This window comes from Tamandua tetradactyla, chromosome 25, assembly GCF_023851605.1.
Source record: "Tamandua tetradactyla isolate mTamTet1 chromosome 25, mTamTet1.pri, whole genome shotgun sequence".
NCBI classification, from domain to species: domain Eukaryota; kingdom Metazoa; phylum Chordata; class Mammalia; order Pilosa; family Myrmecophagidae; genus Tamandua; species Tamandua tetradactyla.
In genome coordinates, this window is record NC_135351.1 from 30,267,370 (window position 1) to 30,283,908 (window position 16,539).

The 16,539-nt window shown below is 43.7% G+C and overlaps 1 protein-coding gene and 1 pseudogene across 1 annotated transcript; one reads left to right on the top strand and one right to left on the bottom strand.

Moving 5' to 3' along the window:
- Positions 1 to 306: 306 nt before the first annotated feature.
- On the bottom strand, positions 307 to 5,272 carry POM121L2 (POM121 transmembrane nucleoporin like 2). The gene has a single exon (XM_077143890.1). The coding sequence runs from the start codon at positions 4,953 to 4,955 to the stop codon at positions 1,851 to 1,853; it is 3,105 nt and encodes a 1,034-aa protein (XP_077000005.1). The 5' UTR covers positions 4,956 to 5,272; the 3' UTR covers positions 307 to 1,850.
- Positions 5,273 to 5,640: 368 nt separating this feature from the next.
- On the top strand, positions 5,641 to 13,527 carry LOC143668962 (transcription factor E2F3-like; annotated as a pseudogene).
- Positions 13,528 to 16,539: the final 3,012 nt, after the last annotated feature.

Below are 16,539 nucleotides of genomic sequence, written 5' to 3' on the forward strand. Positions count from 1 at the left end.
ATAACCTTCAAAATGGAAGTTGTCTTTAGCTCTGAATGTCTACAGCCTGGCACGTTATAAAGCATATGTTAAATGGTCACACAAAGAGAAGTGTATAATGTCTAATGCTTTCCCTATTTCCCCCATTTTTAAGAAGGCAACACCGGGTTGCGTAATGCCTTAAAAAGTGAGATGTGAGCACAAAGTCTGGAGCTGTTCAGGTTTAAATCCAAAATCTGGCCTTTTCTAGCTGGGTAGCCTTGGACAATTTCTTAACATCTGCCTCTGTATCAATATGGGTTTACCAGTAATTCCTAAATCACAGACTTATTTCCACAATTTTTATTCAATCAACCAATTTAATGTTGCTTTATTTTTCCATTTAGACTTTCAAGGTATCCGTAAAATAGTAGATAGATATACTCAAGATATATTCTTGCTTTTCTCTTTTTCATCAGCATGTCAAGAGTGCTGAGGAATATAACATAGCTTAATCATTGGCCTCTCATTGGTTACAGAGAAGGAGTCACCTTAGATACCGTTTCCACCTTTCCTCTTTGTTCTCAGGTCTAAGAGCCTTCGTGCCCTGCCTGCCTTCCTTGGGAGAGGTTTGAATGTGGAGGGGTTATTTGAGGAGATTCAAATTAAAAGAAAAAGCAAAATGTATGATTTGGTTCCCTAATTTAGCATTTCTAACTTGTCCTAGAGAGATTATGACTTATAAAGAAAGCAAGATTGAGACACCCTGTCTTTTCCTCCCCTGGCCTTACTACTTCCTGAGATGTCATTACTTAAAGTCAAGCTACTGTTATAGATTCAGGAATCAGCACTTGTAGCCATTAAGTGGTGATACTTGCCTCATCCAATTAGCCAGGCTCCAGAAGCCTTTGCACAGTTAAATCTGGCTGTACCCACACAGCTCCACTCCTACAAGTCATTCTTCCTCCAAACTCAATTGAAAGCACAAAATACTCATCAGTATCAGACAAAGTGAAGAGAACAAGTCTCTCTATATACATACTAGAGAATGGTAAATGAGGAAGATGGTGAATGAAGAAGTTGCAAGCAGGAGAGGTCAACATGCCTACTCCAACACTGGAAGGAAACTGACCAAGAGCTTCCCTTTCGTAGAATGAGGAGTGGCCTCTGGAGTCTGACAGGCTGAATCTTGACTCACCAAGCTTTCAGAGGCCTAATTGGCAGAAAGGATGGTGCTGGAATATCATCTTTCTTGGGAAAAGATTAAAATGACTTAGTGGGAGGAAGTAGTACAGCAAGAGCAACGTACATGGGTGGCCTTAAGTGTTGGCTGTTGATCTTCAAGGAAAAGCTAGATTCAAGATAAAATTACACCAAAAGCTCCTCCCTGGTGCCATTGAGAAGCAAAGCAGCAAGAAATGAGGAATCAGCATCCCTAGGGGATCAGAGAAAGGGAACTACTTCTTAGAGACAGATAAAAGAAGGCTAAGATTTAGGGAGAATCCATTCCTCCTCACAAAGATGCAAGAGCATGGATGTACTTGCTGCCTTCCTGGAATCTCTGTTCCCAGAGAAAAAGTAGGAAGTGGAGCCCTGACTGAGCTCACACCTTACACAGAGAGGAGTTGGCAGGGAAGAGGAAGGGATGGTCTGTTCAAGTTTAACAGGTTCGGTTCTACCTGGCCTCATTCCGCTACCCCCTCCCCACCCCCTACCACCAAGATAGCTTAGTTCTCTACCTTCTCTGAAGATGTAGATTAGGACCCACAGGGTGAACATCTAAAACTCTAGCTTTAAATCTGGGCTATATTTGCTTTAGAGAATTGGAAAAGACTATACTTCAGTGCAGTACTGAGGTCCAAAACAGGGTGCAGGTTTATAAGGGATACAGGCTATTTCTTGTGAGCATGGTGCCTTCGGGAATGCCCACGCTCCCGAGTCTTTGGAGTTTTTGATTTTGCACCAATGGAAAATGAAGGGGCTGATGATCTGAAAAGTCCTCTCCCAACAGAGCCCTGAGCTGGTGAAGAGGGCACCCCAAAGCTAAGGCTGATCTTTGCCTTAACTGGGTCAGGAACAGAAGCATTCTGAGAAAAGGGGACCATGGAGGGATCTCCAAACATAGCTTTTCTAGTAGAAGTGCTGGACCCCCCAAAGGTAAAAGGTGTGCTCCGGCTGGGGGAGCCTTGAGTGTTCCGGCTCCAGCCTTTTCCAAAGGGGGTGATAGTGCTGATGGTCCCACTTGGCACTCCTCCAACACTGATTGTTCCAGAGGTGGAGTTCATGTCTGGGACAATCATGCTGATCCCTGACTCCCCACAGTCCATAGGGGTCACTAATCCCCCAAAGGCAAAGGGTGGTGGGGCTGTGCTGCCAAACACCGAGCCACAAATCCCACTCTGGGGGGTCTGGGTGACAACTCCCAAACCAGATGTTGTTTGACTAAAGGGAAAACCTGTTGGAGTGCTGCCAAAGGCTGGCTGGATGCTGGTAGGAGCATGAACGGTAGATGCTGAGGGGGTTAAACCCCTACAGGCTGATTCTGTTTTACTGCTGAACGCTGGCAAAGCTGAAGTTACAGTTGGGGTTAGAGGTGCCACTGCTGAGTTTCCACAAAGGAAAGAGTTATTGAAGTTTGGGGCAAGGAATGGCTGGGGGGCCTTTTGCTTCTGTCCATCTGTGGCCCCAAATGCAAGCATGGCTCCAGAGGATAGTGGGAAAGGTGGCTTTGAGCTTGACCCAGAGGGAATTGTAAATGCTGGAGTTAGCACAGAGCTGCTGGATGACAATGCAGGCTGGTTTGTAGTTACTAGAGCTGAGGCCAACAAAGGGTCACTCATATGTCTGAAATTGCCAGTGCTACTCCTGGGGGATATTTGGACAGCACTGGGAAGAACCTTGCTAAAGATGGTGACTGTGTGTACAGCAGGGATGGTAGGTTGTTGGTATGGTGGATAACTAATGCCTGTGGCTGGAGAGAAGCTGGCCCTAAGAGCACAAGCAGCCCCAAAAAGGAAAGTGTGGCAAGTAGAAGGGATAGAGTAGGTGTTGTCCATGGTCCTGGTAACATTCATTACGCCAAAATCTAAAGATGGCTTGGAAACAGAGTCTTTGGATGTGCTGGTTGGGATGGTGGACATGGCTACAGAAGTGGCCTTGACCAGGCCATGGAAGAGATGGGTAGAAAAAGGAGTAGTGGGAGAAGTATGCTTGGAGGAGAAAGGAGATATCGTGGGCATAGTTTTAAGTTGGTCTGTGCTGCCAAAGATAGGCTTGAAGGTGGGAGTTAAGATGCCTGGAGTTGTGGAGAGGGAAGAGCTAGAAGATGCTGCAGCTGTGATTGAAATTCTGGAGCCTCCAATGTCACTATTGAGTGGTGGCCCAAAAATGTGTTTCAACATTGGGGCAGTAGAAGTTGCATCAGGAGGTGCAGATGCAGGAAAATGGGGAGTTGGGCTACTCGTCATTCCAACTTGGCAAGACAAAGTACTTGGCATGAGGCGTACTGCAGGGGTAATGACAGAAGGACTGGGGGGCATGACAGACCTGTCAGCCTGAGAAGTCAAAGGTAGCCTCGTGCTATCAGTGACCGGTGTTGTGGGAGAAGCTGAGGTCAGAAGAATGAAAGTAGTTCTGGACTTTGAGTCTGAAGAGGTGCTTAGAAGGGACCCAAGTGGTGCCTGCAGGCTGGGTGTCTTCAGAGATGAATGGACCACACTAGTTGCCTCTCCAGTAGACTGTTTGAAAGCCAGTGGATGTGGAGATTTCTGCATTTTTTTGAAATTTTCCAACTGAAGCTTTGTGCTCTCGGTTGGAACTGTTCCTAAAGACAGGGTGAAAGACAGGGAAGGCTGAACATCAGGCCAAGTCTCAGTTACAGGGTCTATGGTGGTTTTCGTTTTATCCTCTCTGGTTTTGTTGCTCCACTGAAGCCCAGCTTTCTTCCCTAAGGCCAGGTCCTCAGTAAGGACTGCACAACCAAGCTGGGGAGGTGGGGTTGCCACCAGCAGATTCCCTGAGCTAGACAACAGCAGCGGAATCTTCTGATTTTGTTGCTCAGAACTGCCAGATGCTCCTGGAGACTTCTTGTCTGGCACCAGGGGGGCTGGTGACTGAGACCGATGACCTTTTCCTCTCTTTTTTAATGGCCACTCTGGTGTCTGGAATGATACACTGGGACCCCTTCTTTTCCATGGCTCTGAGAAACCTCTAGAAGAGCTGTAGGAGCTTGTAATAGCATTTCTTTTGGAGCTAAGTGGGCCACCTGTGCGTAGGCTGGTCAGGGAGCTCATGGAGGAGCAATTGAATCTCTCTTTCAAGCTGGGATCTGTGCTCCAGAAGTGCCGGCTTCTCTTAAGAGGCCCAGGCCTGGGCACAAAAGAAGGGAAGACTCCATTTTTCATCAGGGGCTTAAATGCAGATGGTCTGATCTCGGGACTTCTCTTACTGTCCAAGTTCTCAGGGAATATTGGTTCTTCCAACCTCACTCTCCCTTTCCCGCACTCTCTTAGGACCTTCAGCACTGTCTCTTTTGCACGTGGATCTGGGGGCTCCTCAGAAGGTGGTGGCCCTGCAGAGTTGATTACCTGTGACCGGGAAGTGGAGGGGGGCACTCTCTGTTCAGGAGGAGTGCTCTTGATTCTCACTGGACTCCATATTGCCCTGGGGTGCCGAGGAGACCAAATATTCCGCTTGAAGTAACTTTCCCACCAATCCGAGGGAAGAGGTCCTGTAATAGAATTCTGGGGACGCTTCAGGGGAAAGCGTCTCCAAGCCTGGTTGACTACCCACGCGGTGGGATTGGCAGGATCCCAGTTCTGCGGCCTTCTCGCAGGCCTGTGCCTTGGGGGTGGGTGGGTGCGGTGGACGTGCTGGACCCGGTGGACGTGGTGAAGGGGCTGTGCTGGCCGGCGGTTCACAGGCCCAAAGGGCACATCCGTGTGCGCCTGGGCTGGAGACGTCTGTGGGGGTATGGACTTGCCCAGATAACTGCCCATGAGGAGCGTGGAGGTGAAGTCGATGACCTCGAGTAGGCTTTGGCTTTTGAGGTTTCCCACCGGCAAGGTCGGAGGCACAGCGCGTAGTGTTCTGGTGGCGGTTGGGATCCCCGCGGGGGACGCACTGAACCTTCTAGGGCGCGGGGCCCCGCCGCCGCCAGGACGGTGCCCTGGCCAGGGGGCAGCTTGTCAAGAGCTCGCGCCTCTACTCACTTTGGGCAGAGAACTGAGAACGCGGCTTCGGGAAAGGAGACTTCGGGCCTTTAGCCCTCGCATGGTGTTTCCGAGTTCACGTTGTCGCTCAGAGCTTGGATCGAGACGGTGCTGCGTCTCCAGGCTGTGCTGCGACCGGCCTCGAGGGCCCAGGCTCCGGCGCGGATCGATCCACTTGTTGGTCCCCCAGAGTCTGGGTAGGAAATCTGGTCCGGGCCCCGCAGGGCAGGTCGGGGCCCTGGACCTGGACCCGTGCTGCTCAAACGGTATTCGCGCCAGCGGCGGGCAGAAAACTGGAGATAGAATTTGCTGATGGGGAGCGAAATTCCCGCTTCTGCTTTCCTGCTGCCCTCGCTGCCACCAGGAAGCCCTAGGAGCGAAGGCCTGCGCACGGCTGAATCCAAAGCATTTGCTGGGCTTGTTGCGGTTGATCTCAAGAGCGAAGGTCCGGGGTTCCTGAGTGGCTAATGCTATGTCATGCAGACCTACCCAGAATCTGAGCTCCCAGCTGGCACTCCGTTCAGTCCCTAGCCCAGGCCACCCCACGATCCGCATCCCACGGTCCCCACCTAGCCCAGTGGGGATGGAGAGCTTGCCGGGGAGCAAAGAGGTGGAAGATGTCTGTACCCGCTTTAGGACAGGGTGGGTTTTGAACGGCACTCCCTCTTTGATGACTTTTAAATGTCCTTTCTTGAAAAAGTTACTTCAGTCCATACTGATTGGGTGTTATGGTAACTGAGAAGTTAAAATTTAAGAAATGATTATGATTACTATTTTCTAGTTCATTAGAATAGCCAGAGGGAAATACCTAAAATCCCTGAACTGTAATCTAGCTGCCTTGATCTTTGGTTGTAAAACCTTGTGCCTGACCCTCACTTATACCACTTTATCCTCTTTTTCAACTTATGATCACCAAAGACAGCCCCCAGTGTTTATTAATGAAGGGCCTTGAGTCAACCCAGAATGAATCCGTCCAAATTCCAAAACTATCCTGATAGATGGAACTTATCTAACCAAAACTGACCCTCCTGACCTATGCAAAAATTTAAACTTTAACCTATAAGTGACCTTTACCTCATTATACTATTAAAAATCATGTCCATCATATTAAGGCTGTCATTTTCTTACACACATCCTGTGACTAAGCAAGTGAACAATCTCCTCATGCTCAATAATTAGATTACCTCTAACCTCATCTCCAGCATTGTGCTCATTATCCTAAAACCTGCCCATCTTTTATACTATGAAAATATTAGACTTACTGTAGTTTAGGGAGACAGACTTTTAGGCCAATAGGCCATCTGACCTGCTTCACACCTAGCAATGAACTCTTTCTCTCTTTGAAATCCTAATGTCTCAAGAATTGTTCTCAGGAATGTTAATACCCTACCTGAGTCTATTTTAGCATAAATATGTAGCCACAAATAAAATTAGACGTATGGTATATATTGTAAAATCGATTATTTAGTTTCATACAATAACTGTATCTAAGTTAGAAGTCTATTTTTTTTCCCTTTGCAAATGATCTATTTTGAAATTTTAAGGGGTATGCAAAGAGAAACTAATTTACAGTTTTTACAGTAAATAGACAATTTTGTTATCGTCATTGGGAATGTTATTTCATATATCCTTTTGTAAATCAGCTAAATTTAATTTGTATATTACCTTTTTAAAAAATTTAATAGTACAGATTTATTCCATTTTGTTTATAAGAGTAGATTTGAATAAATTCCATTCAGTAAGTGAGTCCCCTTCCCCTTATCAGCTGCAGCTGGTTCCCAGGTGGTGAGGGTGGCTTGGGAGCTCCAGGCGCCCGCCTGTGGCATTGACTACCTTCAGGGTGGATAGAGTCGAGAGGCTGGGGATGGTGAGGACGCGCATCACCTGTTCATAGAAGTAACTCGCTGGGGATCTTTCTCCCTGGCCCTTTCACTGCACCCTACACCACCGTCATCCCTAGGGTCAGGTCTCCCAGGCCCGGCCAGACCTGGGTGCATCCAAAGGCACAAGATGAAGTCACAGCGATAGGCCATGCAGAGAGGGGGAGGGAGGGGCACTGCCTAGGAAAATGAGTCAGGACAGCTTCCAGAGGTGCAGGTAGGGGGGATAATAGAGAATGTGCAGCAGACCCAAGGCAGATGGAAGGTGAAAATGGCAAGGATGGAGGTGAAGGGTGAGACCAGTTTGCTGGAGACCAGGCAGGAAGAGATGGGAGGGAAGTTAGTTGTAAGGCAAGGAGAGTGGGGAGTGGAGCCAGAGTCCTTGGGTCCCTGAACTCTCATCAGAGGACCTCTCTAGAAGAAGTGGCTGTGCCAGTCTTTCAGCTCAAGTCTTAGCAAATTGGTAGCTTTCATTTCCTGTCTGTGGGATAGTACTTCTAGGAACCCAGCCACTATGTTCACAGAAAGCCCAGTAGCCTGTGGAGAAAACTGAAGGTCCTCATACCTGGTGCAGGCTTAGCTTCCAGCCTAATGCCTGGGCTGCTTTCCCGGCAAAGTCACAGAGCCATCCTGAAAAGGGTCCTCCAGACTCCATCGGAGATGCATCTGCTAACACCTGGAAGCAGCAATGACTGGCCTCTGTGAAAATGTGTCCAAATCGCACATTGGTTAGCAAAATGACTGCGTTTTAAGACACGAAGTTTTTGTTTTTTTTTTTTTTTTTTAAGCTTTACTGAGGTATAATGGGCATACAATAAATAGCATATATTTAGAATGTGCGTTTTGATATTTTGACATGTATATACCTGTCAATCCTCCTTTCTTTCCCTCCCTGTAAATTCCTTCCAATCACTGATCTGCTTTCTTCACAATAGTTTACATTTTCTAGAATTTTATATACATGGAATCATACAGTATGAACTCTTTTTTTTTTATCTAGGTCACTGAATTGTGGGGTAGTTTCTTGGCAATAATAATAGAAATACTGGTACTTAATAAATCCTTTAAATATTAGCTGTTATTATTGTAGTATTGGAATATTTGGTCAACTGAATTCGAAGTGTTACCACCGTTCTGGAGATTCTGAGTATAATGTAACTTAATTAGAAAATGGGATGAGGCTTTCTTTTAAAACTCTTGTTTTAACCCAATCGAAGCCAATATGGTCATTCACTGTGACCAATTAATAATAACTGAAAATAATTCGAAGTGGGAGAGAGCTACTCCTACACAATCTCACTGTCAGCTTATAATGAAAATACGTCTCAGATTAAATTTTTCCACACATACATATATTAAACATTTATGAGTAAACCAGCATAAACTTTTCATACTTGGTCTTTAACCTGTTCTTTAAAGTAAATGCAATCTCAGTTTTCTGTCCTTACTGATAGTCTAACGACGTTTTTCATGAGGGATTCACTCTGGGGCAGACACACCCATACTCCAGGAAGGGGATTCTGTTACCCTTATGATAGGTGCCAGACACTGAAGCACTTTCAAACCCTGAGGCTAGACGGAGGTCGGAGGTCGGATTGGGAATGAAGCTGGGGCTCCGTGACTCTGGGAAGAGGCTACCGGACTTGCTCTCTTCTATCCTGTTCCTACAAGGGTAGAAAGTGTCTTTAAAATATTTTAACCGATCTAGTTGTCTTGATGTTATGGTTTGAATTGTGTCCCCCCCCAAAAAAAAAATGTATATTGAAGTCCTCATCTCCAGTATCTCAGATTGTGACCTTACTTAGAAATAAGGTCATTGTATGAGACTCTGTGAATGTGAAAACCTTATGTCTGATGCTCCTTTTAGCTACTATATCAACAGAAGAGTAGAACATATGGAATAAAAATAAATAATAGGGGGAACAAATGTTAAAATAAATTCAGTTTGAAATGCTAGTGGTAAATGAAAGCGAGGGGTAAGGGGTATGGTACGTATAGTCTTTTTTTTTTCTCTATTATCATTTTATTTCTTTTTTCTGTTGTCTTTTTATTTCTTTTTCTAAATCGATACAAATGTTCTAAGAAATGATGAATATGCAACTATGTGATGATATTAAGAATTACTGATTATATATGTAGAATGGAATGATTTCTAAATGTTTTGTTTGTTAATTTTTTTTTATTAATAAAAAGTTAAAAAAAAAAGGAATAAGGTCATTGTAGATGTAACTGGTTATGATGAGGTCATCTTTGAGTAGGATAGGCCCTTAGTTCAATATGACTGATGTCCTTATAGAAAGGGAAGAGATGGAGAGATACAGAAGGAGAAAGTAATGTGAACATAAGGCAGAGATTGAAGTGTTGTGTCTACAAGCAAAGGAATGCCAAGGATGGCTAAGAACCACGAGAAGAAGCTGGAAGAGGCAAAAAAGCATTCTTCCCTGAAGACTTTGGAAATAACATAACCCTGCTGACACTCTGACTTTGGGCTTCTAGCCTCCAGAACTGTGAGAGAATAAATTTCTGTTGTTTTAAGCCATCCATTTTGTGGTCCTTTGTTATGGCAGCCCAAGAAAACAGTGCATCTGAATAACATGGATTTCACCAATAAAACCCATTTCTAACGTACATTATGCTGATGAACAATTTCACTTTGAAAATCTCATTTTTGACATTAATTAGTCTAACTAGCAAATCCTCTGGGTTGATGAGATAAGAATGGCTGATAAAATGTGGTAGCCATTTCTAGATTGGGACCTGTCTGTATATAAACCAGTGTGAGTTCCTGATTGAGGCAGCCATATTGGATTAATCGGGGCTAGCCAGGGAAACTGAACCAACATATATGTATGTGTATATATATATAGTAAATATGAGATTTATTATAGGAATTGGCTCATGGGACTGTGGGGACAGGCAAGTGTGAATTTTGAGGACAGGCCACAAGCTGGGACCTCCAATGAAAGTTTTCAATGAACTCTCCAGGAGAAGTTGGCTGGTAAAAGAGAAATGGAAATTCTTCCTTCTGACTGCTGAAATCATCAGTGTTCCTTTTAAGGCCTTCAACTGATTGAATGAGACTTGTCTCTTTGTTGAAGGCATTTTTCTTAGTTAGTTGTGGATGTAATCAGTCGTAGTGGCAATCAACTGGCTGATTAAAGTCCATAAAATACCTTTATAGTAACAATCAGGCCTGTGCTTGCCTGCCCAAACAACTGAATCCCATCACCTAGCCAAGCTGACGTATGAGCCTAACCCTCACAGCAACCAACTGCCTTTAGGGTGCAGATTGAAAATAATTTGTAATAACATTCTCGGTGCTGAAGTAAGAGCTATTGTAGCTGGTAGGTATCTGGAAAAAGGACTACGGAAGTGCCATCAGCTAACAGGAGACTGTGTGCTGGACACTACTCCTCTAAGAACTCCTCAAGTTTAATCCTAATATCACCATTATCATCTTCATCCCTATGTGCAGGTACAGAGAGGTTAAGAAGGTTGACTAGGTCAGGTACCAGAAGTGGCAGAGCCTCAATTTGAATTCCGGCAAGTAGACTTCAGAGCAGATGTTCTTACCACCACTGCGTGGTCTAGGATTGCCCTATACAAAATGGATAAGAGCTCGGTGTCTGGAAAATGATTGCCCGGGCTAGTATACCAGCTTCTAGCTATGTGATCAAGCTGTGGGATCTTAAGCTAGTTATTTGACTCCTCCATGCCTCAGTGCTTCCAAATGTGAAGTTGAGTAACATGCCTACTCTTATTGGATTGCTTAGTTAGTCAACTAAGTTAATTTGTCCAAAATACCTAGAACAGTTTCTGACACAAGAACTTGATGCTGAATTTATCATTTTCGTTGTCAAGTATCTCAAGCCTAATAACTTCTTATTTTCCTGGGTTTTTACCAAGAGCAGATGGAAGCTTAAGATTAAGTAACTCATCCAGGCTATACTAATTAGGAAAATCAGAATCAGATGTTGTCTGCTATGGACATGCGCTTACTATAAGCCTTTTTTAAAAATAGATTTTTATATTTTAGAGCAATTGTGGATTTACAGAAAAGTAAAGAGTATAGCATACAGAGTATACCTTTTTAAAAATCTATTATGGAACATTTCAAATATCCTTAAAAGTAGAGAAATTAATATAATTGAAAGCCTTGTCCTTATCACCCAACTTTAACAACTATCAAGTAATGGCCGGTTTTATTTCATTTATACCCTTCACCCATTTCCTCCTTACCTCTTCGGACCCCCACCTACCTTTACACCTCTCTTGTCAATTATTTTGAAGCAAATCCAGACATTCCTGTATAGCTTTCATGAGGGCAATAGCTATCTTAAAGGCATTTTCATGCTGCCTGCATCCATTGTCCCTCAGATGAGTGATGAAGACCTGAATTACTGGCTGTAGGTCCATGAGACTCTTCCACGAAAACATACAACCCAGAACTTATAGTGGTCGTTCTCAAGTTTGATTGTTCCACCACATTCCCTTCTAATTTAGAAGGTCTCTGGTGAGGCCCAGGAATCTGCATTTTTAGAAGCTCCCAGGTCATTCTCAAGTTGGGCCTTTTGAGAAACAAGACCATCAGGTATGCCGGATATTCAACATTATATTCCTTTGTTTTCTCTAAAGTGTATCACCAAGGTTCCAAACTGCCTCAGTTCACTTCTGTTAAACCCCACTGCATAGGCAGGATAGACAGCCACCCAAAATTTAGTTAGGACATCAAGACAATCTATACATCACACATATACACACCAAGAGGCATAAATTGGCTTTTTATTCACATATTGAGGCTTTCTGGGAAGAGAAGAACAAATATCCCAAGCTGATCATTCAAAATGCCATTTCCCCCCTCAAAATTTCTTTCAAAACTAAGAAAACAGTCCCTCTACCTTAGAGGGAATCATTAAAGTGAAATGGAAGATAAAGTTCACAAACTTTATTAAGAGTTTACCAAAAAATATCTTAGTAGGTGAAAGGAACATTCTATTTTCAACTATTGGTCTGCAAACTTTCTCTAAAGGACCAGAGAGTAAATATTTTAGTTTTTTTTTTTTCCCAATCAGTCTGTGTTGCAAATACTCAACACAGTTATTATAGGTGAAAGCAGCCATAGACAATACATAAATGAATGGGTATAGCTACAGTCACATAAAAACATTTATAAAAGCAGGTGGCAGGTAATTGAGGAGGAGGCGGCGGCGGGAGGGGGCGCGGGAGGGGGAGAGGGAGGCACCCGCCGCCTCCTGCGCGCCGGCTCCCTCTGAGCTGGGACTGTCCGGCGCCGGCGCACAGACCTCCCACTCTCCCCGCCCCGCACAGTCAGCCTCCCCGGCTCTCCTCCAGCTCCACCCCTTCCTCCCACCCCCGCTTCCCGCTCGCGCCTGGCGCGGCCTGTCTGCTCGGCCTCCTGAGCACCCTCCCCAGCCGTTCCACCAACCCTCTCGAGAGCCAGACTACTTTCGGAAATACCCTTACAGCAGTAGGCAAAGTGAAGGCTGGAGCTGGCAGAAAGTGGTCATCAGTACTCTCAGGTGGTTTAAAAACCCCCAAGGGCAAAGGAAGAGCGGCACTACAAAGTCCAGAGAGTCCAAAAACTACAAAATCTCCCTCAGAAAAAAACACAGTATGACATGTCACTTGGTTTGCTCACCAAGAAGTTCATTCAGCTACTGAACCAATTCCCGGATGGGGTCTCGGATTTGAACAAGGCAGCCGAGGTGCTGAAAGTGCAAAAGAGAAGAATTTATGATATCACCACCTGTGCTGGAAGGCATCCACCTCATTAAGAAGAAATCTAAAAACAATGCCCAGTGGATGGGCTGCAGTCTGTCTGAGAACGGGGTGTGCCACTGACTGTCAAAAGAAGTGACCGAGCTCAGTGAGGAAGGGAATTTGGATGAACTGATCCACAGCTGCACACTGGACCTCAAACTGTTAACTGAGGATTCAGAGAATCAAAGGTTAGCTTACGTTACATATCAAGATATTCGAAAAATTAGTGGTCTTAAAGACCAAACTATTATTGTTGTGAAAGCTCCTCCAGAAACAAGACTTAAAAGTGCCTGACCCAAGAGAGAGCCTGAAAATACATTTAAGTTACCCAAGGACCCATTGAGGTTTATTTGTGTCCAGAAGAGACTAAACACACAGTCCAATGAAAACAAACAACCAAGACTGTAATGGGAATATCTCTAAAACCACTTCCAAAGACTTGGCTTTAATTAACTCAGGACAGTGATTGCTCAATTTCTATGGCAAACCTTTCTCCTTTGGCCTCCCCAGCCAGCCTTTCACAACGTACTGCGGACCAAACTCCCTCCAACCTGGAAGCAGCTTTTGTGAACTTACTGCCTCCCCTGCTCCAAGAAGACTCCCTGCTCAGCCTTGGGCAGGAAGAAAGCATCAGGGATCTCTTTGATGCTTATGATTTGGAAAGGCTCCCACTGGTGGAAGACTTCATGTGTAGTTGATTATGCTCTGTGAATTCTCCTTATAAACTGATATCTGTATCTATCTATCTATCTATCTATCTATATAATTTTTTTATCATGGAACCAGAACATCTGTCATGCAGTGTTGTCCCTTCCTACCTTCTTCCTCCAAGATATTTTATCATGAAGTAAACTACAAATTTCAGATTAAAACTGACGTTTTAATGAATTAAAAAAAAAAATGTCTAAACACACAGTTACAGGCTCCCTGGGGAAAGCCCTGCTTTGCCCCAGGCTCCAAAATCTCATGAATAGTCAGCAAGTGAGAAAATGTGCAATCATTCCTCTAACGTATATGTCCCCTGCCACCTGGATTGACTTGCTATGCCTGACGGATGGGCTAGAGAATGGGATCTGGCCACCAGGCCCACTCGAAAACAGCAATCTTCCTTAACAGCATTTCAAGCTGTGACTTCTACACAGAATACACGTCTTTGGTGTCTGCTAATATGGAAAGGAACTGCAGGAAATGTAAACGTGAAGTCATGCAAAAGTATGAAATAGATTTCTTCAGTTCTTAGGAATATTTAAAATTACTGTCATAATTCAGTTTAAACTAGATACTGTCTGTCACACTTGGAGGCTAAGAGAGCCTCCATAGCCTTTTGTATGAAGAATCTGTTTACAAATATTTGTTGTAAATATAGAAGAATAGTTAGAGTTCTGCCCCTCCAAGCTACAGGAAATTATAGATTTTCCTGTCTCCGTAAACCACTCCCGTTCCTCTACTCCCAGTGTATTTCTGAGATTTAAAATTTATTGTAGCAAACAAAACGAACAAACAAAAAACCAAAAAAAAAAAAAAGCAGGTGGGAGCAGTTTGTCTACATTGTACAGTCTCTAGAAAAAACATGCTTGAAAATTTATTGTGAAACCAAAGATTCATAAGGAAAACTATCTGAAGTTCTTTCTTCAGTAGATTTCCTCAGAAGATTTACTAAGAAGAAAAGGCTCGTGGTATATTATTCCCCAAGTTCTCGCATTATTAAATTTATTGTGCCTGGGAACAGCTCCATCTGGACCATGCAAGCAATGTCTTGGATATCTTGTGACCCTCCCAGGCTTGTAAGGTGTTTTTTGTAAAATTAATTAATTAATTAATTAATAAAACATAGCCACATACTGACATAAATATTCTTACCATATGACTATTCCATTCTTGTTATAAAATCAATAGCTCATCATACATCACATAGTTGTATATTCGTCATCATGATCATTTCTTAGAACATTTGCATCAATTCAGAAAAAGAAATAAAAAGAAAACAGAAAAAAAATCATACATACCATACCCCTTACCCTTCACTTTCATTGATCACTAGCATTTCAATCTACTAAATTTATTTTAGCATTTGTTCTCCCTATTATTTATTTATTTTCAATCCATATGTTTTACTCATCTTTTGATAAGGTAGATAAAAGGAGCATCAGACACAAGGTTTTCCCAACCACACAGTCAAATTGCGAAAGCTATATCATTATACAATCATTTCTAAGAAACATGACTGCGGAACACAGCTCTACATTTTCAGGCAGTTTCCTCCAGCCTCTCCATTACACTTTAACTAAACAGGTTATATCTATTCAATGCCTAAGAATAACCTCCAAGATAACCTCTCGACTCTGTTTGGAATCTCTCAGCCATTGACACTTTATTTTGTCTCATTTCGCTCTTCCCCCTTTTGGTCGAGAAGGTTTTCTCAATTCCTTGGTGCTGAGTCCCAGCTCATTCTAGGATTTCTGTCCCACGATGCCAGGAAGGTCCACACCCTTGGGAGTTGTGGTAGTTAGATTCAGTTGTCAACTTGGTCAGGTGAAGGCACCTAGTTCTGTTGCTGCGGACACAAGCCAATGGTATGTGAATCTCATCTGTTGCTAATTACATCTGCTGTCGGCTAGAAGGCGTGTCTGCTGCAGTGAGTGACGTTTGACTTAATTGGCTGGTGCTTAAATGAGAGAATGCAACGTAGCACAGCCTAGCAGCTCAGCATTCCTCATCTCAGCACTAGCAGCTCAGCTCAGGCCTTTGGAGATGCAGAAAGAAGTCACCCTGGGGAAAGTTGTTGGAACCCAGGGGCCTGGAGAGAAGACCAGCAGAGACCATCTTGTGCCTTCCACGTAAGAAAGAACCTCAGTGGAAAGTTAGCTGCCTTTCCTCTGAAGAACCCACAAAATAAATCCCCTTTTATTAAAAGCCAATCCGTCTCTGGTGTGTTGCATTCTGGCAGCTAGCAAAGTAGAACAGGAGTCATGTCCCATGTAGAGAGGGGAAGGGCAGTGAGTCTGCTTGTCATGTTGGCTGAGAGAGAGAGGCCACATCTGAGCAACACAAGAGGTTCTCTTAGGGGTGACTCTTAGGACTAATTTTAAGTAGGTTTAGCCTATCCTTTGTGGGGTTAAGTTTCTTATGAACAAACTCCAAGATTGGGGGTTCAGCCTGTTGCTTTGGTTGTCCCCATTGCTTGTGAGAATACCAAGAATTCTCCACTTTGGGAAGTTGAATTTTCCCCCTTTCTCACTATTTCCCCAAAAAGGACTTTGCAAATACTTTTTTATTAACTGTTTAAATCACTTTGGGATTTATCGGGGCATCACTCTGGACAAACCTACAAACTCTCATGCCCTACTCAAGTTATCAAGTATTACAGTGTTCATTTAAGCTGTTGACATAAGTTATATTAGGAAATGCATGGGTCAAAATATAAATTTTGTACCAATAAACATTTTTTTGCTTTAGTCTTACACATAAGTTAAAGTTTAAAAATATTAATTACCATCTATTTTCAACACCCTGAGTATTGACATTCCTTTGTTCTTCCTCATACAAAAACATTTTTCAATTTGTACATTTAATCACTATCATTATACACTCTAGGCATTCCTAGATAATACCATCTCAGTCTTTATCGTCCATCTTTCTACCGATTTCATTTGTGCCCCCAGGCCTCCTCCCTCTATCATTCTCACATTCAGCTTCACTCAGTGTTCTAA

Excerpts from the sequence above, each read along its gene's own strand:
- POM121L2 (XM_077143890.1), bottom strand. The coding sequence starts at position 4,955 with ATGGGCAGTTATCTGGGCAAGTCCATACCCCCACAGACGTCTCCAGCC.